The 23158-nt window shown below is 45.4% G+C and overlaps 1 protein-coding gene across 1 annotated transcript in view; it reads right to left on the bottom strand.

Annotated features, from left to right (window-relative positions):
• The window catches only part of ADD2 (adducin 2), a 60452-nt gene that overhangs the window by 14697 nt on the left and 22597 nt on the right, over window positions 1-23158 (bottom strand). Inside the window, exons 2-8 of the mRNA XM_088151972.1 lie at window positions 11344-11554; window positions 9239-9374; window positions 7259-7410; window positions 5231-5311; window positions 4161-4310; window positions 3168-3311; window positions 2862-2960 (exon numbers count right to left, since the gene is read on the bottom strand). Coding sequence (XP_088008098.1) covers window positions 2862-2960; window positions 3168-3311; window positions 4161-4310; window positions 5231-5311; window positions 7259-7410; window positions 9239-9374; window positions 11344-11526 — 945 coding nt within the window. The 5' untranslated portion in view covers window positions 11527-11554. The remainder of the gene's footprint in view (window positions 1-2861; window positions 2961-3167; window positions 3312-4160; window positions 4311-5230; window positions 5312-7258; window positions 7411-9238; window positions 9375-11343; window positions 11555-23158) is intronic.

Raw genomic sequence — 23158 nt, forward strand, 5'->3', positions numbered from 1 at the left:
TGGGCTCCTTGGTTGTGTGAAGTGTTGGCAGAGCCAGAAGACAGGTGAGACAGGGTGAGTTTTGGGGGGTGTGTGATTATTTCCTCCCACAGAAGTAACATTTCACCTTCAGGAGTGAGGTGGGGGGGTGTCCTAGAGGTGGGGGGGCTGGCTCTCTAGGAAAGCAAACCAGTTTTGAGATTGTCTTGGGGAAGAATGACAGCTAGGGGAAGTGGGAGGTTTACTCCTAAAGGGAATAGTGGCAGGTGCAAGGGGGGGTGGGGATCAGCATGAGATGCAGTTTGGATGTTTTAAAAAGGGTGAGATGCTTCTGCAATTCCCCCTGGAAGTGTTCTTCCCCAAGACAATCTCAACGTCAAGTCTGTCTTGCAATCTCCCGGAGCTCGCTGGGAGAAAGGGAGAGCATCCTTTCTCCCATCAGAAAAGAAAACTCAAGAAACAAAACACAAATAAGCATGCCGGGAAAAAAGCAAGGGCCCAGAGTTTTCTATCACCTGAGACCTGCCACCCCTGCTTTGCAGCCAAGGCTCTGAGGAGCTGAGGTTGTGCTCGAAAGCAAAGTTGGAGTGTCCACAGGTGTGTTCACATGGAACTTCACTGGGGCATTACCCCTGAAGAAAGAAAGAAACAGGACAGCTCCCTCTCTTTTTCTCCACCATTCTCAGTTGAGAAATGCCAGAGTTGAGCTCTCCTTGGAAGCGGCAAATTCTGACCCTGCATGACCCGGGAATCCAGCCTCTAACAAGTGGAATGCAGTTGCACCAGCAAGAGGGAAAGGTCTCTTACATCCCACACCGCCACTCTCCTCCTGCCCCCACCAGCAGCCAATGTGGCAGGGGGTCTTGGCCCTTTGCAAAATGGTCCTTTCATCTTCCCTCTGCAGCCTCTTGCAGTCTTGCCTGTTTGCAAAGGTGGGAGAGAAGTCATGGCAGAAGGGTGGATCTGGTCCATGCAGTTCCTCGGCAGAACAAGCCCCTGATGCTATTCCAAGTGCCAGGAAGCAGGAGAGGCACAGAGGAAGTACTCCAGTCATGGGTCTTTAATCAATACATGAAGGATCTCTAATCGGTTTGGACTCCGTTTCCTATTCTTTAGAATCCTGTTGTGATTTATTGTGTGATTTAGCAAAGAAAGGCAAACACATCTGCAAGGAAATGGACTAGGCTGCTTAGGTCTATCAGTTATTATTAAGGGGGGCACTGCAATGGGTGGGTCCCTTGGAGCTCCCAGAGCCTTCCAAGTCATGCTGCTAGAACTTGATAGCAAAATTATGATATTTGGCAACGCATTTTTAAAACCACGATGGTGACAATTTAAGGAAGGAGCAACATGTTTTCTGTTATCCCATCCAAACAAAAAGGCTCTGCATATCTCAGTCCCACCCATTCTGGGGTGACTGCTAGGGGCTGGGGGCAAAAAACCAAAACAGTACGTCTGTCAGTAGACAAAAAAATGCCTCCCCCTGATATTTTTCCCGAAACCCGTTCAAGCTTCATTGGAAGGAGGCGCTTGGAAGAGCACTCTCACCCAGCTGTGGGCCAACCAAGAAGCTCAGCTCTGATACCTGTTATCTAACCCTACTCCCTTGTAACCTGTGTCCCACCATCTGTTCCCAGGGGCACCTTTATAGGTTTCAACACAAGATCTTCCCCAGGTGGCATTTTTCTAAAAAAGCAGTACTAACTATATAACTATAAAGGTTAAAATACTGCAAATGGAAATGGGCTAAAAGAATTATGGTGGACCAGCTTGGAGTTTTCCAAATTAGTTCAGATTAAAGCTATAATTTGAAATGGGGAATTCACACCACTTTTAGAGAATCTCCCTTAAGCCTGCAACAATTCAGAGCAAAGGGCTGCACAGTAAGGCGAGACAATCGTCTCTCTCTCTCTGTGCTGCTGCTGCTGCTGCTGCTGCTTTATGGCACAACTCTATGGCTTCAGAGCATGGGGTTAGCACTTTTCTAGAATAGCACTTAACCCATTTGAGAGTATCTGATGATAGTCAGGCACTCTTTAAAGGCACCCTTGCAGAACAACTTGCACATTTAAAGAGCAAGTTTAAATCCACAATCTGATAATCTGTTAACATTTGTTTTCTCCCCAGACCACGTTAAGGAGAATGATTAGTGAATGTTTTCTGCCAAGTGGGGATATTAAGCGAGAGGAGAAAGAAACAAAGAAACCAACCACCGTTCTTAACATACTCTGTACAACGTAAAGACAGCACTATTAGCTGGCAAGGTGCCTATGGCATGATGTGAATTGCCAGTGGGGGCAACACATTTTATGTAGTATTGTTTTCTGCCAATTCAAAAACTATAACAATGATAAATTATTGATAAGTTGATATGTTCTCAGTATTATTAATTAACCCATTTTGTAACAAGCACCGTATATATTTCTTATTTGAGATAGTTTGGAGTTATGGGAGGGAGGGAGGGAGGGAGGGAGGGACAATGTTGTCATGTATGACAAGGCATACAGGTAGTCCACACTTAAGCAAGGAAACATGGTTCTGGGGGAGCTGCAAATTACCATCAAGGTGAGAATGTCACCAAAAATAGCATTCTAGAAAAATGTTTCCCATAACTAAGTGGAAAACACAAATTGTGTTTTACACATTTCTACCGCCCTTCTCCCTCCAAGCAATGTGTTTTTGACTACAGTGTTTTTACACGCTAAGGAGAGGGGAGTGAGGAGGAAAATTCCATTCCAGCATACTATTTTTGCTAGCATCTCCTTCTTAACTGAATTATGTCATTTCCCCATTTTATTCTGTCTAGTTCTACAGAATGAGCCTTGCCTGTGATGCAAAGCAAGGCAGAAGGCATGTACATTTTTCGTTGTTCTGGAGCTCACCTGGACTTCACAAGCAGCCTGCAAATGGAAGACCTTATAGAACGCTTCTTCCACTGTATCTCCAAGAGCCACCAGGCCATGATTCCTGAGCACTAAAACCTGCTCAAAGAAACAGCAAGACAATGGTTCCAATATAAATAGCTAAAGATTATGAAATCTTTATTTACCCTGTTGCATTCTTCTCAGTTCTGAACCACTCTCATGTTCTAATCCAAGGAAGTATAAATTCCATGGGCCAGTCTGCGCAGAGATTTAGTTGAAGTCCAAGATTACATTCAAAGTCAAACAACATCTCTCAAGCCTAACCTTGCAGGTGGGTCCAAGACATTTCTGCAACTCAATTCTGTCTGCCTCTCCCTCCATTTCACCATTGAAGTCAAAATACACCATATCACCTGCCAGCAGTGCATCATGGGAAATTGGCAAGAGACCCTGTTTCATTGCAGAGACCTGTGAAGGAAGTAAAGCAAAGATCTTTCAGCTATGCAGAAAAAACCCTCTACACACTTTGTATGCCTTTCCAGTTCAAATAGAAGATTCACCCCAAACTATCTAGAATGAAGCTGTCATCCATTTTTTTTAGATTACAATATCCTACAAGGTGCAAACAGAGCTGTTGACCAAACTGACTCAGACATGCAGCCCCTACATACCTGGAGGACAGACGATTGAGAAAAGCTACACTAAAGACATGGGCTGATGAAGGACACCTGCTTTCATAAGCACCAAGATTACTTATTCATGGAAGGAAAGCTAAAACAAGTTGCTTCAGCTCTCTTCAACATCCCACCCATGAGGTGTCTGCACCATTTATGGCTTCTTCCCATGGTCTTCCTGGGTTTCCAGTCTGTTTCCCCTCCAGGTTCATTGCTTTGTTTCCCTCTTAACATCACCTTACAGGAGTCCAATTATTTCTTTTGCCTTGGGCTGCTTCCATGACACCCTATGCAAAGAACTTGTAGGCCAGCTATGGGATGACCTCAAAGTCTAGGTTCACACACTGAATTAAGCCATGGTTTGCTTAACCTTTGCTGACTATCACAACACGCTCAACCCACACAAAACAAAACATATCACAGCATAATACAATGTGTGAACCATCCAGCAGTTGTGAGAGTTGCATCCAGAGGGCCTGGAGGAGTCCAGAGTTGAATGGAAATGGGGTGGGGAGTCACCTCTCTGTCCCTCAATCTGCTTGTGCAACACCTCTGAGAAGGAGCAGAAATGCCTGCCAGCCTCTTCCATAAATCAACCTGAAGCTCTCAGTGTTCTGTCAGAAAGATGGGCGTCCCTGCTTACTGCAGTTGTGGCTGGTGTGTGCAGGTGGATGACACATCTCACGTCAGGCCGAGCCGCATAGATGGCCGAGTGCAGGCTGAATCCCTGGGCGTCGACTGAAAAGCTGGTGCTGCCTTGCTCCACCACCTTCCCCAGGATATTCACTTTAATCTGTGGAGCAAAGGGGGATGGAAAGCAGGGTGGGACATCAGATAAGAAGGCGGCACTCTCCTCGGCTGGCTCTGGAGCAGCTTTCTTCAGTCAGTGGGGAAGGGGAGCAATGAATCCCAAAGTGGGGAGAAGATCCTGGGATTCCAAATTCTTTTCAAGCTTACAGAAACGTCAGCCTGTGCCACTCCTCTGGGCTTGCCTGCTTTTGATAATTTTTGGTGCACCCAGTGTGTCTCCATGCAGAGCACAGCAGAGCACAGCAGAGCTCCTCTCCTCTAGCAGAGGCTACCCCTTGCATCTCTGTATGAGTCCCTCCCCTGGGTCTGCCTGTTCCCAGAAGAATGTGCCCTTAGGCGCCTTTCTCATGGCTCCTCTGTGGGATATGGCTTCTCAGGTTAGATGCTGTCCTTCTTTGCCTATAACTGTTATATCCTGCCCAGGTCCCAGGACTGGGGTAGGCTATAAATATGGTAAAATGAAATCAATACATTTGTGTCACAAAAGCAAAACCTGAATTGGCCCAAACGCTCCTTTGCTAGAGGAACACCATTTCTCTTCTTTCTCCCTGGCACATGTACAGCGAGATCCGTTCAGGACAGAACTCTAGGGATATGGAACATGAGTCTGCCATCCAAAACAGGTCTCTGATGGGTGGAATAATTCACCTGTGCCTGATGATATCATTGTACTACTGCGCACCTGTCTTTCAGGGGCAGCCTGCCTATGGAATTACAAGTGAGAACGCTCTGTGAATTCCAGCGGGGGATTTTGTCCCCCTGCCCCCGTTTCTCATGACGAGCACTTTCATTCTGGAAAGGCTGCTCTTAATGATTGCTGTGAGCGAGAAAACACAGCTGGTTGCAAAGCTGCAATCTGCAGTCCCTGAAGCAGAGCTGGACCCAAGAGTCTTGCATGCTCACCAAGCTGGATGCTGTAACTTCGTGACAGGAAAGGCCCTCGGGACAAACCAGGAAATGTTCCTGCTCTTTGCTGACTCTCAGCTGTGAAAGGAAGGAAGGGTTAATTTCGGGTCTTTCTCTCCTCATTCACTGATCAAGAACATAAGCTGTGCCCTGCTGGAGGGGATCCAGCAGTCTGTTCTTGCAGTGGCCAACCAATTGCCCTAGGAAGCCCACTCATCTCCCAGCAGAGGGCCTTCAGAGACTGCTTCAGAGACACTGCCATCAGGACTAAGAGCCACTGATCCCCAGGACTTCCAGGAACTGGTTATTCCATGACATTCATTCATTCAATTTGCATACTGCAGAATCAATGAAGACTCAAAGCAGTTTACAATCCAATAAAAACATGCAATCGATTAATCATAACTGATCAATTATGTCCACAGTGAACAAAATTTAAATCAAAATTATAAACAAGGAAGAGGAGGAAAAGAAGTAAGAATAATTATTATTCAAACAGGTCCTTCAGACAGTTGCTCATGACCTGGTCACCTCATAATTGGACTACTGCAACATGGTCTATGTGGGGCTGCCCTTGAAGACTATCTGGAAGCCACAGCTGGTTCAAAATGCAACAGCTTGAACAGCAGTGGGTGCTTCTAGTTGCGCCCATATGTCATTGCTGCTTCACAAGTTGTACTGGTTACCACTTGACTTCCAGGTGCAACTGAAGGTGCTGGTCATCACCCTTCGATAACCTTCAGGCCTGGTTATTTGAGGGACTGCCTGTCTCCAACTGTTTCTGCCTTTTTAGTATGATGGGTAGAGTGGATGTACTCTGGCCCCTTCAGTTAAATGTCACCTTGCAGGACTGAGGAAGCACATCTTCTCTGTCACAGCACTTGCCCTCTGGAACAGCATCCCCCCAGAGATACATGCAGCTCCTAGCCTTCAAATCTTCCAGAAGTCTCTTAAGATCTGGCTCTGTTCCCAGGCCTGGAGTTAGGGTGTTTGTGGAGCTCCTGGCAATTTCTTTTAGGTTATTTATGTGGTTTTGTCCAGATGGTCATGCTCCTTTTAAATCATGTATTCTTTTAAATATTGCAAGTCACCCAGAGTCTTTCTGGAGCTGGGCAGGCTCAAAATCCAACAAACAAACAAACATATAAATAAAATAATATAACCAAAATATAAGACAAAATGGAACGTGGCAATTAAACTGAGATTAAAAACTGGTGGCAAGTGAAATTAACTAGTCACTAAGCACTCTATGAAAGACTTCCACCTTAAGCAGCTTATGGAACTGCTAAAAAGTCTGCTTTTCGAGGCAGTGCCCAAGAGGCATGATGGAAGATGTTTGATGACCACAAAGACCCATGAAGGGAAGAGGCCATCTGACAAGGGCTCCTCAAACCACTTTTGCTTAAGCCCTACCCCAACCAATACAAGAAACTTCTCCAGGACAAAGGACCAAGCACATCTCCAGCCCTCTAGTGGTGCAGCCATGCCTACATTTGCCTTGGCCAAAGGACATACTTTACCACCCATCAGTCTTCTGGTGGACAGACTGTCCTACATATTTTTTTGTTTAGGGAGCTAAGAGAGAAAACTGGTTACTTTCCAAGAGCAGGGGGAGAATGGATTGTGGCAACAAGGATTGGCCGTTAAAAATACGCTGCTTCCCCAACCTGGTGTCCTCCAGATGTATTAAGCTACAAATTCCTTTATGCCAGCTAGCACTGCTATTGCCCAGGCTAACTTGGAAGATGGACTTATAGCTCAAATATGGTTTTCCCTGTTCTGCCAAGCCTAATGACTCATGACAAATCCCCAACAAATTATCTGTTCATTCCACTGCTTGCTATTGCATTTCTCTGCATCCTAAGAGGTCACCACATTGGCCTTCTAAAAGATAGTTGCTTACTTTGAGGCCAAAGTACTTTCTCATTAAAAGAAAAATAAAAGAAACCCAGTTTTATTCTGACGTATAACAAAGGCGGCACTCAGCAAGGCTGGGCCAGGAGAGAGGAGGATTGGATGACTCACCGTGACTGAGGTGCCACTGAGCTGTGCCCAGCCGTAAAGGTCCAACAGCCGATAGACACTGCCAACTTTGCAGCGCATGAGCCTCTCCCCTTTGGCCAGCGACACAGAGTCAGTGCCATGGAGGTCATTGATAGGTGTCACTGTGGAAAGGTCTGCAAGAGAAAATCAAGCATAGAGTTGCTAGAAAACAGAACTGAGTAACATGGCAAGGCAAGACCTGAAAGCTTTGGGGTGGGCTACTAACTCAATGGGCTCGCTCCACCACTGCTCAAGAAATGGACACTTCTTTCCTGCCTGTTCTTGCTTCAGTTTCCATCAGAGATGCAACCCCCTTGCAGTTGCTTGCAAAACTCTGGGTGTTCAGAGAGCATATTCAGTGATTTAAGAAGATGTTTTCTTTTTGTTGAAGATAATTCTTCAAACAGTATGCTCCTTTATATTGTAAGGTAGTGTTTCTCAACCTTGGCGACCTTGGCATGCTGGCTGGGGAATTCTGGGAGTTGAAGTCCACACATCTTAAAGCTGCCAAGGTTGAGAAACACTGCTGTAAGGTATTCACAAGTCTGCTAGCAGCTCCTGTTTCTAGAGAGATCTGATCTGACCATGACAACACACAGCTGGTTAACATCCCGTTTGGACTACTGTGGTCTCCTGTGTGTGGGCCTGCCTTTGGAGAGGGTCCAGGGATTCAGAGGACGCTGAGTGCTGTAACAGGACTACTGACCAGGGGGAGCAAAAGGACCAAGGGGCTCCTTTTCGCAGCCGCTTAAAGGCTGACCCGTTCTGGACATAATCTGGACAATGATGAAAAAGCTTTGTATAACCTGGGAGCAGATTATTGAAAAGGCCACCATCTCCTGCATTACCCAGTGTAAGACCTTCAGGAGAGACCATTATCTTAATTTGTCACTCTCAGAGTCCCTCTTGACACCAACAGGGGTGGGGGTTCTCAGTGGCTTCTCAGTGGCTGTTCCATCTCCTTGACTATGGAACTCCCTGCCAAATGATGCTAGACGTACTCAATTCTGATGTCATTTCTCAGCATAATAATGTTGCTGTTAGATAGGACTAGAGCATATACTGGAAGATGAAATTGTAGGGTGTTCTGAATTTCTCTATTTACTTAAGATGATGCTGGTAACGGACCAGCTTCTTTTCCACAACCAGATTAGCAGCATGCACTCACCAAAGGAGGCAACCACAGCAAGAGACTCTGGCTCTTACCGCACAAGCCAGGAAGAGGGTTTGTAGCCCAGAACTTGCTGTAACGGAGACCCATGTTGCCCGATGGCGACCGTGTCTTCACTGCACCCCACCATCTGCTGAGAATTTTTACCCCTAGACCTTCAAAGGACAGAAAGCCACCAAGGAGGAGTGTCAGCCAAAAGTGTGATCTCGTTGTAACCTGGAGACCCAGGAGAGGTCTGGGCATAAAATCCAGACATCAGCAGAATTAAACTCTAGAAGAACAATCCAGCTGTAGTCATCCACACAAGCTTAAGAGTGTCAGGCCCAGCCCAAGAACAACAGGGAGACAGTCCAGCCAAGTTCAGTTCTTTATTGCTTACACCATACAGACAGAATCTTGCCAGACTAAATCCGTACTATGCTAACCTAACAGATACGCCCTGGGAGAATCTAGGGAGCGGCTATCTTAAGTCTCTTCCTCTTCCCACACTCCTGCTCCGGACTGTGCTGCTCTTGTCTCCCCGCTTTCCCTTCTGGAACGCGCTCCCTTCTTCCTGAGAACCTGGTACTCTATTGCATTCCATCACAAGAGAGAGCCCACTCAAAAATGGTGGGCAGGGAAAGCCAGGTGGGGGAACAGTACAGATGGAAAATCAGAGCTCGGCCAATCTGACTCTACAGAACTTCAGGGGACAAGCTGGAAGAGGAAAGAAATGGAATGGAGGAGGAGGAGGAGCATCTGCTCAGAAACCCCAGCATGACCCAAAGACCCTCGATCGGATACCAACGTACTCAAGGGTGAAGTAGGGAAGACGGAGGGAGCAGTGCTGGCCATGAACTCGGCAATCTGCTGAAGGGCCCAGATGTTGGAGTTGTTTCCTTTCTTCATCTGCTCTTGGATGAGACTCTCCAGCTCCTCCCTGAAAGACTGAAAACATCACAGAATCTCTCTCCAAACTGCCAAAACAGGATTTTAAGGGGTGGTACAATTCAGGTGCATTTGTCATGTTGACATTCAGAAATCAGGAGGAGAACACTTCAGCATCTTCCAGATACTCATCTGTGATATGGAAGTGGCCATTTTTGAACAAAGGAGCTTCAGTAACCACTGAAATTTACCTTAATATGATCTTGAAGTCCATCACCTCTAGGCTGAATTGTGATAGTGGCTTCCTCTTCTCATATAGCTGCTATAACATTTGTTTGTTTTTGTAAGATGCCACAATATTTTTTTTAAGGCACCCCATGGGTCACACACTGCATCTAGAAGAATTACTATAGATCAGAGATCCTTACATTCTCTCTAGGACCACATTGAGTCCAAAGTCCTTTCATAGAATATCCACTCCTGGTTTTCTCCCAAGCTTTCTTGGTTAGGCTGATGTTGCAGGGGATGGTGGAATACCATTTTTGTGGGGTCCTTGGGGTTCTCTGAGCTTGGTTCTTTTCTTTCTATTGATCGCTAAATCCAAAAATGCAAAGAATTCTTGGAAGCTTGGTATTCAGACAAGGCAGCAGTCAACAGACACATAGAGATAAACAGCATCTACACACTATTCAAAAGAGACAATAGAAAAGAAAACAAAAGGCCAGAACATCTCCTCACCAGTGAACATCACCCAGATAAGCAAAGATTACCACCAGGCACACAAGCAAACAGTGAACACTACCCTAATCAAGGAACTACCAGAGGAACAAAACAACCCCGCCCCCCAACACTGGCAGGGCATACCACAGTATATAAACAGAGAGCAAACTCCATCCCATTCCAGCACTGAAGATGTTACCTAGCCGGGTTATGAAACGTTTGCAAGAAAAGAACCAAGCTCAGAGAACCCCAAGGACTCCACAGTTCAACTCTGAGCTTCACATATTCACCTCTATTAATACCATTTTTGTTGTTACAGTTAAACAACCAAGTGTGTGTGTGTGTGTGTTCCAGCCAAGGCCTTTATTGTGCAATCCCTTTGCCTTGAGCATGGAACTTTATAGGGGATCCTGACAACATCCTTCTCCACTAGAACTCTCCTCCCAAATTTTCCTATCATGACTTCTGTCTTATTTTCCATAAAATCTTACAAGCAGGAAAATGCATTTTGGCTCTAACTTCAGGAATCTTCCATCTGGAAGCATAGCTGGAATCAAAATCTCTTGCTCACTTACTGCACACCTGTTGGAGCTCTACCAACAAGTCCTGCTCTACCCTCTGTAGTACCTCTCTTGCACAGCAGCCACTGTCTGTTCCCTGGGCCAGCAACAAGGCTGGTGATCCTGCCAAGCACCTAACCCAGTGTCTGCACCCAAAAGCTCCCAGCAATCACCAGGAATCCTGTGACAGATCATTGGAAAGAAAGCCACAAGGAAGTAGGGCAAAGCCATGAGAGCTGCACTAGCCAAGGAAGAGGAAGAACAGTTATTTCCACCTCCCTTCCCTTCACCTCTCTGGTTTCTTGTTCAGTCCTGCAAAAACCACCCTTGCTAGGGCCAGACAACCATTAGCCCAAAGCAAGAGAAGAGAGCCTGCTGTGCACCCTTGGAAACCAGCTGTGGCTCTGGCCCAAAGCGCTCATCTGGGGAGCTTCTGGTTGAGGGCTGATGTGCTGTCTCAGTCCTCTGTAGGAACAGCATCCCCACAGGTGGACTGCAGCAGAATGAAGAGCATCTGTTCTGCTTCCTCCTTCACAGGATCTAAACCCAGTGCAGAGACCTGGGAGATATTAGCTGGGGATTCAATCGGAAGAGGAATCTTCAGACCCTAACTTTTGGGCAGCCCCAGTCCAGCACACATCATCCAGCCCTCCCTGAAGATCAGGGAGACTCACTTAATCCCATTGCCAAGGTCCTCCTCCAACCCCAGCTCGTCAGCAGTTAGTCTCTCTCCAGCGGGGTCTACTCACGGGGCTCTGCAGAATCATGGTGACTCTCTTCTTCTGCTCCATCAGGTTGAAGTCCTGGCGCAGGTCTGCAGCCATGTTCCTGATGCGCAGGTACTCAGGATCGTCTTCTGAGAATCGGTCAAAGTAATGCTGACTTTGGGCGGGGAGAGAGGAGACCTCCTCGGGGATGGTTTCGTCACTCATTTTCGAACTGACGGTCAACTTTGGGGAGCTGCAAGGAAATGCAAAGGCCAAATTCATTACGCTGCCTGATATTCAAGCGCATTATTAGAGGAAATCAAATGTGCAGCTCAGCCCTCAATTTCCCCTCATGTATTAACATTTACCAAAACCATTACCAGTGTGCAAGACCATGTAAATTGATAAACAGATTTGGTAGCTGGGGAAAAATCCATTTTCAATAAAACAAGTGTGTTTATTTGTTTAGGGAAAAGTGCAATCCTGCTTAGAGATAATGTTCCCTACTCCTAGCAAGGGTGCTCCATTCCTCTCTCTTCAGAGTCCTGTGGGGGATGCAGGAGGGCAAAGTAGTGCCATTTCGCTCTCAGTCCCTTCCCTTTATTCTCCCCTCCGTGTGTTAGACCACTTGCCCAAATCTAGTGTTACTGGAGATGTATCTCTTGTATGATGGGTGAGATGGGCACGCAGGGTTCTGGTAGGAATTTCACCATAGACCTATTTTAGCTTCCTGGGATGTTGAAGGTCAGCAAGAACCCCTCAATCTCAACATTATCCTTCACAACTGAGGCCCCTAAACAGCTCAGCTTGTTTAGATTGAAGGCTGCTCTGCACCAACCTCCTGTTTCCAACACCCACCAGTTTTGCTGATTATCTGAAGAGAGACCTTTATATTCTATGCCTCTGGCTGAAATCAGGCTCCGGTCAACTAGCATAATGCAAATGTGAAGCTTAAACCAACAAAGCATAGCAAGAACAGAGTTCCCAGAGAACACAAGATCAGAAGCAAAACAAAATAAAAATCAATTTGCAGCTTTTTAAAAATGTAACTCCCAGAAACCCCAAATCAGTTAATTTTTTCCTATCGCTGTCGCCTCATGACAGCCTCTGATCTTCCACACCCTTCTATGGGGAAACAATATGTAAACAACCCCTACATTGCTTTCCCCAGTTTGGAGGTGTGAGACATCAGGATGGGGCTGAGTAGCAGGAGAGACTCAGCATCAGTTCTAATGCATCTTTCTTTCTGAGTTACAGCTTTGTTTCTAGGAAACATCATTTTCCAAGGATTGATTTTTTTCCAATTCCTCCCCCTGCCCCAGGACTTTAGCAATTAATAACAAAAGAACAAACTACTTATTTGTTTATTTATCAGATTTATATAGCCGCCCATCTCACACAAGGTGACTCTGGGCGGCGTACAACAATTAAAAAAATAAATACATAAAAACAGCTACATACAAAAAACTATAAAAACACACAAAACAGGAGGGGATAAAATTAATAAGAGAGCCATTGTAAAATCTCCCGGGTCCCCTGGGGAGCTATGTAGCCCTTGAAAGACGGTTTACAGCTCCAGGATTCCAGAAAGCAAAGCCCCTTTCTGCCTGCGTCACAAATGAATGCGGCTCTATAATGCCAGCAGGTTAACAGAAAGCCTCATATAAATTACACACTTAATTCTTCCTCTTCCATGGAGCTAATAGTATGTAATTTTAACCATGGAGAGAGACAGTTATCTCTGTGCCTCTCTTACTTCCAGCAGAAATCTGAGCAAGGATCCTGCCCGTGAGTCCAGATTTTTGTTAACTGGGTTGCCTCCCGGGATGAAGAATCTTTCCAGGGAACCAAACTTAACATAAGGCAGGTTCTCAGAAAAATGCTATAGGCCACATAACCATTTATTTTATGCTGGGCAAATCAGGAACCAAGCATTTGCAATGGCCTGGAGGCAATGGCGTCCTCAGAGGAGGAAGAGGACCAAGCTGGTGCCCCACAAAGCCCATGGAAAGCAACCGCGTTTTACATTCATTTGACAATCCCCCCTTTGCCCTCTCACTCTGGATGGCATGCATTCGGTACCCTCTAGATGCACCCCATAATCCCGAGCCCAAGATGTAGCCCAAGGTGGTATTTGGGTGCCAGGAAGTCTTTTTCAGGGATCTTGAAATCCAACAATGAGCTTCTCCCCTTCCCCATCACCCAGGGCCCCAGCTGGTAATTCTCCCTACCCCTCCCGGACAGAATTGCTTCTGCTGCCTCCCACTCTCCAAAGATGGAGGCATTGTTCCTGTTGCCTAGTTACCCAGATGTACCAACCACGTAAAAATAAAGACTGGTGTTAAAGTAAGTTGGAAGCTAGAAAAGACTTCCTTTCAGCCAGAGAATTTGCTGTGTCACAGATTTATTTTAAGTCTTTCTGAACCTGCCCTCTTCTAAGTGTGAACCCCAGGATGACATGTTGAGGAAGGGGAGGCCCTGGCTGAGGAGCATGAGGCCAGAAGAGAGAGGGTCTGGAGGTGGGTCTGGGGAGCCACATCTGCCCCAGGAGAAATGCTTTGGCTCTTACTTTTGCAAGGCAAGGACTGGGGGCTCCCATTCCAGATCAGAATCCAATAATCCAGATGGCCCAAGGATCTTGGCCATCGTTCTGCCCCACTGATGGAGGAACTTCTGGATACCGGAGGGTGGGCGAGCTGCCGCCTGCCCTGGGTGTTGACTGATGTCAGGACAAGACGTTCATCTGATTTCATGAAACTCTTCTGAGAATCACCCTTGAAAGAGCCTGGAAGGGAAGGAGGGAGAGGGCTTGGGGACATGTCTGTAGGGACATGAGTGCATCTCTAGGTGTCAGGCAGGGATCAAGAGAAAGAGGCAGCATGTAAGAGACCCCCATGCCTTCCCCAGGGAGAAGGAATGGTACCCCAACTCTTCAGCATCTCAGAAGGTGGCTTCAGAAGGGGGCACATAGACACAGGGCTCCAGAGCAAGCCATGGCCAGGCCAGACACCCTGTGGTTGCCTACAGTCCTGGGTAACGTGGGGAGTTGTTAATCTATGCCAGCATTTTATACCATTTTAAATCCCTTCACATTTTAACAAGCCAGCAAAGCTGCCAGAAATGTTCACACAGCAGCACTTTTTGACTTCTGTCATTAGACAGGAATGTCTGCATTTTCTAACAATGAAAAAAAGCTGCTATTTGCAACAACAACAGGCGCCCTGAGCTCTGATAAGTCTGATTAATTTATGATGAATTACCTCCCCCCCCCAATAAAAAGAATGGAATTGTCCTGCAAGAGCAACAACTCAACCTGATTTGCTAGAAACTAGAAAATGGTTTTGCGCTCTTTTCTTCTCCAGAATCAGGGCTGGCATATGAGCATTTAGGAACTATATTTACCCCTGTCTATGTCTACATGTGCAAAGCATTCCTTCTACTCTAAAAGCAAAGGAGAAAATACAGGTAGAGAAACAAGTATCAACATGACACTTTTTTTGAAACAAAATCTTTCCACTGCCAAAACAGAAGTATTTTTAAAATACCGGACCGTACAAGGTGGCAAAACCTCTGTGCAGACGCTCACAGCACCCAAAAGGCTCGCGGGAAAGAACAAGGGGAGGGTGGGAGAGAGGGAGGGGCACTTCGGACGTCACAACAGCCCCCGACTCCTAGAGCTTCCACCAGAGCAATTGCTGCGCTGTCTTTCCACGACTGAGCACTTGCACTGTCTGGGGTTAACTCTTCCAGTTTAGTAACTGTGCTCGCATCTACTTTTTTTTTACAGCAGGGCCAAGCAGCCAGTGCTCCGGAGTTATTTCGTAGCCCTGGGCTAATTTTTGGCAGCCTCAGGGCCATTTCAAAAGGCCTCTGTGAGCAATCACTTTAAACCTCTTCATCTTGAAACTCAGGAGAAAGAAGGAATGGAAAGGAGACGGCATAAGGGAAAAAAGAGTGTAGAGCATGGAAGAATGGAAGCCCGCCGACTGGCACCCCTGGCCTCACCCACCCACCCCTCACTTCAAGCCACCTGCAGCGCTGCCAGACCTCAGCTCCTGGCAGCTTCACGGACAGTTTTTTTTGGCAACAATACGAAAGTGCCTCGTTGTGGTCGCCTTCTGGGTGTTTTTTTAAGTTCCCACTCAAGCCTACAGCTCCTGCATTTCCTAGTGGTCTCCCATCCAAGCATTAATCAGCTCTGCTTAGCTTATGGAGATAAGCCAAGGATGCTGGTGTTGGGTCTTGCTGTGAAGTTGGTAGTGCACAATCCCAGAGAGGATCATCCTGGATGGGACACAGCCCTCGCCGGATAAAATGTCATCCATTTCTGCGTTAAAGGTACATCCTGAAATTAAATTGGGTTAAAACTTGTTCAATTATTAACCTTCCTTGCAAATGGCAGGAACTTAAAGTATAGTGAGATGTTTCAAATAGATTTTATAGGGTTGGCTCCTGAAATATTACTCAGAATTCCCTGACCAGGGACTCTGAAATTTGGGAAGGATTGGAAAATGTCTTTACTGAAATTTGCAGGCATACACACGTTTGTTCTCCAAAGATTTTGGTTAGCAAAAATAAGTCACTCGCTGCAATCCTGGACATACTGTCATTCTCCACTTCAGTGGCTCCAAACCAATCCAGAAATCTCCAAATCAAGCCTTTAAACCACCAAGTCAAGCCTACTTCTAAGAAATCCTGGAGAACACGTGAAATGTCAGATGACCAGATTCTGCATTGGTCAGACTCTGCCTCAAGTCCTGGTGTCCAGTCCTGCCCCCTCCAATTTGGGAAGGACTGAAATTGGAACAGTTCAGAGAACAGCATAGAGGATGATCAGGAAGCTGGAAATTAACTCCTATGAAGAAGACAATTTGAAAGAATACAGGAGATTGAGCTTTAAAGAGAGAAGATGGGAGGAGTGGGAGGTTACGATAGTCCTTCAAATACCTGAAGTATGTCACACAGAAGAAGGTCAAGTCCTATTTTCCATTGTTGCAAACTGCAAGACCTGAAATAATTTATTCTAGTTTCAGGAAGACTGAATGTTAAGAAAAACATTTCTAGCATGAGAGCAGCTTGACAGCGAAACTACTGACCCAGAGAGGCAGTGGGCTCCCCTTCACTGGAGGTGCTCATGCAGAGGCCGGAGATGCTTGAATTGGGACTCCTGTGCAGAACAGGAGTTGGGTTGGATTGGATGGCCTCAGGGACCCCTTCCAATGCTAGGATTCTATGTCCTGGTCTAGTCAGATCCAGTCCAGTCAGTCCAGTCCAGTCACAAGTACCTATTGGTTTCTCAATGGACTCTCTCTATGCCCACATTTTGCTTTGACCCGCCTATCTTTGATGCAGCTACGTCTCCTACTAAGGAAATGTGCCCTTTAGGTTGAGAAAGTTTCTCCCCTTTGATTCCAAGCTAGCACCTTCCTTTTGAATTATAACTTCCATAACCTCTGACTGTATCAGCTAGAGCTGCTGAAGTCATAGGCCAAAATATCTGGAGGGCTTTTGACGCAGTCTCATCCTACCCTTCGAGGGTGACTTACCAATACAAAAGTGCACCGCCTTCAGGAGTCAAAACGAAGCCTGCACAAATCCTAATTCTGGTGCCCCTCTGAAATCTGCAAGAACTGCTTGTTTCTTGACAAGCCCTTCTGAGACCAGACAGGGGTTCCCAGTGGGCTGCGCCCATCCACAGATGAAGCGGGTGGATTTTCACTCTTGGAGAGTGCAGAGCCATTATCTAGCATGAAGTTCTGGCCAGTGAACCAAGGGATGAACCATATGGAGGCCGAGATGTAGATCCTGCAAGCCAGAAGCCTACTGGTCTTCTGCCTTTTCCCTTTGCAGTTGGTAAGATTTTTCTCCTAATGTTTGCAAAAGAAGCTGCAAATATTCAAGAATGATACAGATTATGTCAGTGGCAATTCAAAGCAAATACATGCTTTGTCATCGTACTTGCTTGGTCTATTGTAAGTGAATACGCTCAGGGTTCTTAATGGCACTTCAGGCAAGAAAAACAAAGACATTATGTTGATCACATGACTAGAGCTATCACTGCAGAGCAAGTGAAGAGACTGGATTGTGAACAAAACTCAAGAAAAATCAAATGGGATCTGCTGGATCCTGATTGCCTATCAATCTAGGAAGGGAAAAATGGGATGAAATGAAGGGCTCAGTTTTGCAATGCCAAAAGCATCAAATATTTCAAGATATAACCCATCTGGAATAAGGGATGCTATTTCATGCAAAGGCCATGAAGTCACTGAGAGATTAGCTGTTAGATAGACAGATCAGCTCTTTCCATCTGTCCAGCATCCTTCCTGGATCCCCTCTGCCAGCCTTTTGTATAGGAGGCATTTCCCCAGGGCAGCTGGCTGATCTGTAAGCAGCAGGTGCCTCATCTTCATCTAGGAAAAGAAGCCTCTTCCCTCCTCTGCGTTTTCTGAAAACGTCTTGGTGCTGCTCAGCAAACAAGATACAAAGGAAACACGGTGCTAAGGCAACCTTCCCCAAACTGGCCACCTTCAGATGTGCGGAGAATTCTCCAACCAGGGCAGCTCCAAGGTCTCTGGAGGGGGCCAGCCTGGGGAAGGCAACGTTCAAGACTTCTTTTCCTGGACGTAAGGGTTGCACCTCTGACATCAGGAGCAGGAGCAGGAGCAGGAGCAGGAGCAGCAGACACAACTCAGACCTGATGCTGAGGCTGGTAGCTTGCAGGCCTGAGAGCACACAGGTGCTGGAGCAGCCTTTGGGACAACCGATCCTTGCACGCGCAGTGTATTTTTCCCTGGAAACCTTGACCCCCTGCTTGACAAATGCTTTCGCTTCATCTTTTAAACCTTCGATGCCAGCAATCAGGAGTTTGAAAAGTAGTACTAGACTCCTTCTGATGTTTGGCTGCCATAGACCAATGAGGCTCTCCTCTGACAACCCGGTAAGAGATTTTGGCTTCATTTAGGCTTAGACCTAAAGTGCTGCTTTCTACAAGCGGCTCAGCCAGTTCACGACTAAAAGCTTTGCAAGCCAGGAGAGCTGCTAGATCATCCCAGTCCCATCTGGCAAAAGTCAGGCCAGTCAGGCCCTCTGCAGCCGACGGCCAGATGTCTCAGGAGCGTTAAAGGATTGCAACACGCTTTGGACATAGAGGCTCAACTTACATTCCCCAGCAAGTAGTCTGTGATGAACTTGAAACCGAGCTGGCCACAGGATGCCCGAGAGGACCACCTCTAGGGCGTCTGGCTTCTACTCCCGGGCAGAAGACTCCCCTCGCAGCCTTTTGGTTTCTGCAAAGACCTGAACTTTCACCAGATACGTTGACCTGTCATGTCTCTGGCATTTTTAAATCTTTGTCAGGCTTGTGTTTCAGATGTTTCCAGCCTGTAAAACGAATCCATCCTGTTTTGCAATAATCCATCTTCAAAATGTTTATAATAAGAGGCTGGTAACCCATCTGGTCCAGGCGCTTTCCCTATTTTGACCTTTTTTATAGCTTTACAAACTTCCCTTATTGTTATAGGTCCATTCATTAATTGTTTCTGTTTTTCTCAGTAAATTTTGTTTCTTTAAAATGAATCCTCGGTAAATTTTCTTTAAATATTCATCAACCTTTGTCAGGGAAACTTCTTTTCCTTTATATAATTTAGAATAATATTGATAAAATATTTTTGCATCTTTATTATGGATTTTGTATATTTGGATTTTTATTATGAATATTTTGTATCTGTTATTGTGTTTCTTTTAATTTTAATGTCATTTTCCTCCCTTTTTCTTTCCTCAATTTGTATGTCAACCATTGCCCTAGTTTATTTGCAAATTCAAAATTCTTTTGTTTTGCACAATTCATTTTTACCGCTATTTCTCTTACTGTTAACATGGACAGCTGCTGTTGTAGTTTAATTTGTTGTGAAACAATTTTCTGTTTTGGGGATTTCTTTAATTCTTCTTCTTTTGTTCCTTTCTCATTTAAAATGGCTTGTGTTTTCTCTCTCTCTCCGAGTTTGCTATTATGTTGTATGAAATGTTCCCTTATAAAAGCTTTACTTGCATCCCAAACCATTCTTATGTCTGTACCTTTATTAAGATTGACAAAAAATTCTTTAAACTTCTTTTTGCAAACTTCCATTACTGTTTCTTTCTGTAACATTTTGTTTAACCTCCATCTGAAAGAATTAATTTTTCTTTTAAATGCTAAAGTCACTGGGTTGTGATCTGAAAAAGTATTTGGCATTTGTCTACTTTGTGAACACTAGTAGCCGAATTCTTAGATATCCAAAACGTATCAGTTCTTGAAAAAGATCTGTGTCTTTCAGAAAAATAGGTATATTCTTTTGCATCACCATTTTTGTATCTCCATGCATCTACAAGCTCTAAACATCATTCATTCATCCATCATTTATGGTAATTTACCTTGTGTTGTTTTAATATCTTTCTCAGAGGTTCTGTCTTTTTGTGGACAGATTACCCCATTCCAGTCTCCCATAAAACACCAATTTTCATATGGTAAGTCCATTAGTTTATCCATAAGTCCTTTGTAAAATGTTACTTTATCCTCGTTTGGAGCATAAATTCTACTTGGCCCCATGCAAAGTAGCTTCCACCCCCACATATCTGTCATAATCATCAGTCAGTATCAGTTCTGGTTGTAACTGGGGGTTTATATACCAAACAACTCCATTTCTCTTTTTGGCTCCCACTGAAATAAATTCTTCATCCAAGTTTTTGCAAATCAAATATTTTGTATCCTTTTTTCTAATATGCGTTTCTTGTAGACAAACTACATCTTGTTTCCATTTTTTTTAACAGTGAAATAATTTTCTTCTTTTTTGAGGAGCATTTGTTCCATTTATATTCCACATTAGGCATTTAAAATCCTTATTTATGCCAAAAACTTAGAGAAGTCAATCCCTGTGGCGCCTAACGTGGTGGTCTCCTCGGTTTCTTGTTGTGGCTGTTGCTTAGGGCCCTCAATCACTTCCATTTGTATTTCTTCCAATTCCCTTTTAATCTTTTCTAGAAATTCTCATTTTCTGGACTGAATTCAGTCTGAACCTCTGTTGCTTAAAAGTGAAAATCACTCCTTCCAATTTGTCCCATTGAAATGGTATATTTTTCTGTTTAAGCTTGTCAGTAAAAAAACAAAAAAACAAAAACTCTTCATTTACGCAGTATTCTAATAGGGATTTCTTTAAATACAATCACTTCTGCATTATTAATCTTCAACCTGGTAGTAAAATGCTGCTGCAAAACTTGATCTCTAGCCTTCTTCCTGACAAAGTGGACAAGAATTTCCCTTAATATTTCTTAATTCTGCCAATTGTATATTGATTCTATAAACTTTATCAATTTCTGCCTCCATAAATCTTCATCACATTCCAGAAAGTTTGTTAAAGACCGAACAACCTTTTCTCGAGTGTCTTCTCCAAGATCCTCTGGAGCTGCTCTAAGTCTCAAGCAGAATTCTTTTTCTCTCAATTCCAGTAATGCCAGATTGTCTAAATCCTTTTCCATCTCTCTGCTTATTATTTCTGTTTTACTTTCTAAAATTTTCACTTTATCATTAATTTGTTTACTTCTCCTGTAAGCTGTCCTATAGATTCTTCAATTTTTTTGTAACTTCTTCTTTGTAACTTTGAAGCATCTTCCAATCATCCAGAGAACTGCAACATATCACAGGTGTAGGACTTAGTCTCCATCAAGGGGCTGTTATAGACCACCACCAACCTATGTGTGATTCAACCAGCAGCCAGAGTGTGTGTTGGCTGCAGTGACAAAGGTTCTGCTGGAAGCTGCAGTGGAAGAGAAGAGGGAAGAGGAGTAGAAGCCTGGAAGAGGAGCCAAAGGACCCAATCCTCTTGTCAGGTGTTGTCTTTTGTGTTAAAAGTGGTGTCTCAGAAGGATCAGTGCCTTCCTGAATGTGTCTTTTGGTAAATTGCTTTTTTTACTGAAACAAACCAGACATCCTTCTGTTGACCTGTTTAAACAGGATCTAGGTGCTTCAAAGGCTGGCAAACCAGGCTGATGATAAACAATAAAAATCAAAGTTCACACAGCATAGAAAATCATTTAACTTTCTGTTCTCTTGGAGGAGAAAAAAAATCAGGCTCTGGCCCAGGGAGGGACCGGCTCAGATTTCCTGCAAATGAAGGGCTCCTCAAGGAACCCTGGACAGCTCCCAAGCTGATATGGCGCTCCTCCTCTACCCATCGCAACCTGGGTCCTGCCTTGGCCTGACCTACGCTGCGGCTGCGGCGGCTGCCCTCTCATTCTGCAGATCTGCCTGAATGCCTTGATCTCAGGGCAGAGGGCTGCTGGGCCAGATTTGTCTTCCAGCATGGAGCCTGGGCGATAGCCTGAAATCACTGAGGGAGCAAACATCCCTTAGGTCCAGGCAGCTCCTGGTGACTCAGAACTGAAGCAAATGCTGGAAAAGATTTGCGCCACAAGGATCAATACAGAGTTTTATTTCAGTGTCCATTCTTTAAAGTCGTTCACGTCCTTGACTGTGCTAAGTCTTCAGCAATCCCTAGACAGGCATTAACTGTCATCTTCACCAACCCTTCCTCCTCAGAGCCTGTAGCCAACCACCCTGACGCGTCAAGAAGAGAAACGGAGCAGCGGCCACTCAACAGAAGAGCCCCCCCGCCCCGAGAGCATAAAGCAAGCCTGTGGGCTTCACGCCTCCAGAGGCACAATTAACTTTTGATATATCGCTCTGTGCAGGAACGGCTTTTCATCCCCGCACCGAACTTGGCATTTAAGAGTCCATGGATGGAGAAGAGACAGCAGCAGAATGGCTGCTTGCAGATTTAAGAGCTGCTCTCTGGAGAGATTACCGAATCACAGGGGCTGGGATGGATTTCTAACCTTGAATCAATCATTTATATTCAAAATGTACACTCCTCTCCTAGCACCCATTATCTCAGGCACATTAACTCTCATCCCAGCTTCACATTAACACAGCAGATGAATTCTGTGATGCTGGAGGCACGAGAGGCGCTGTAGAGGAGGAGAGTTTGTCCGCGGCAGCCAAAAATAAAAAAAAAGGTCTGGGAGCACCTTTTCCCACTAAGAAATGTTATTCAAAGGCATAAACTTTTGTGAGTCAGAAACGGTGCTCCCAGATTCCTTCTGATTCTTTGAGGCACATGCGCACGTCTTTTTTCTGGGTTAAAACTCGACGCCTAAGCAAAAAAAAAAAAAAAAAATGCATGTGAATGTTTCATCTGTTCCCTGCTTTAGCTTCCAAAAACTAAGTCAGCATTTCTGGATTGCCAGAGAGTGACATTCCAACTACTCCCCCTCACGATCATCACACAGGTGCAGTCTTGCCAGCTGGCCTTGGAGAAGACTGTCAGCTGTGGCAGGCAGCTATCATTCAGGTGGATGCTGATTCCTGATGCAGCTTTACAGTCACTTCCCCTTGAGTGGGGACGGTATCATGGCGGCTTGCCGATGGGGAGACTCAGGCGTAAAGGGGCTCCCTGCTCCTATGGGCACCATATGACGGAGGGTCCCATCATGGCGCTCCCACAGCTAAAGCCAATCTTCGGATCTAAACTAGGTGTCTATTGGAGGAAACCTGGGTTGGCCACTCCTCCTGAGACACCACGGGGGTCTGTGCTTTGGAAAGAAAGGACTGCACAGGAAAGGGGGCTCATCCTGCTCTTCCGGGGACCTCACTTTCCTCCTGGCAGAACTGGAAGGAGACTAAACCCAGAGAGAACTGCTGCAGGGGCCCAGGGTGGCCAGTCTTCAGAAGGGCAGCAAGGGCATCTGCATGCATAGCACATGTAAAAAGGGGGCAGGGCTGCCATCTTGACTTTTTTGACCCCCAAGACACCCCGAAAGGCAATAG

The sequence above is a fragment of the Python bivittatus genome, unplaced genomic scaffold (assembly GCF_059951505.1).
Source record: "Python bivittatus isolate LINGU-HERP-01145 unplaced genomic scaffold, Pbiv_v1 ctg000680_np1212, whole genome shotgun sequence".
Lineage (NCBI taxonomy): Eukaryota > Metazoa > Chordata > Lepidosauria > Squamata > Pythonidae > Python > Python bivittatus.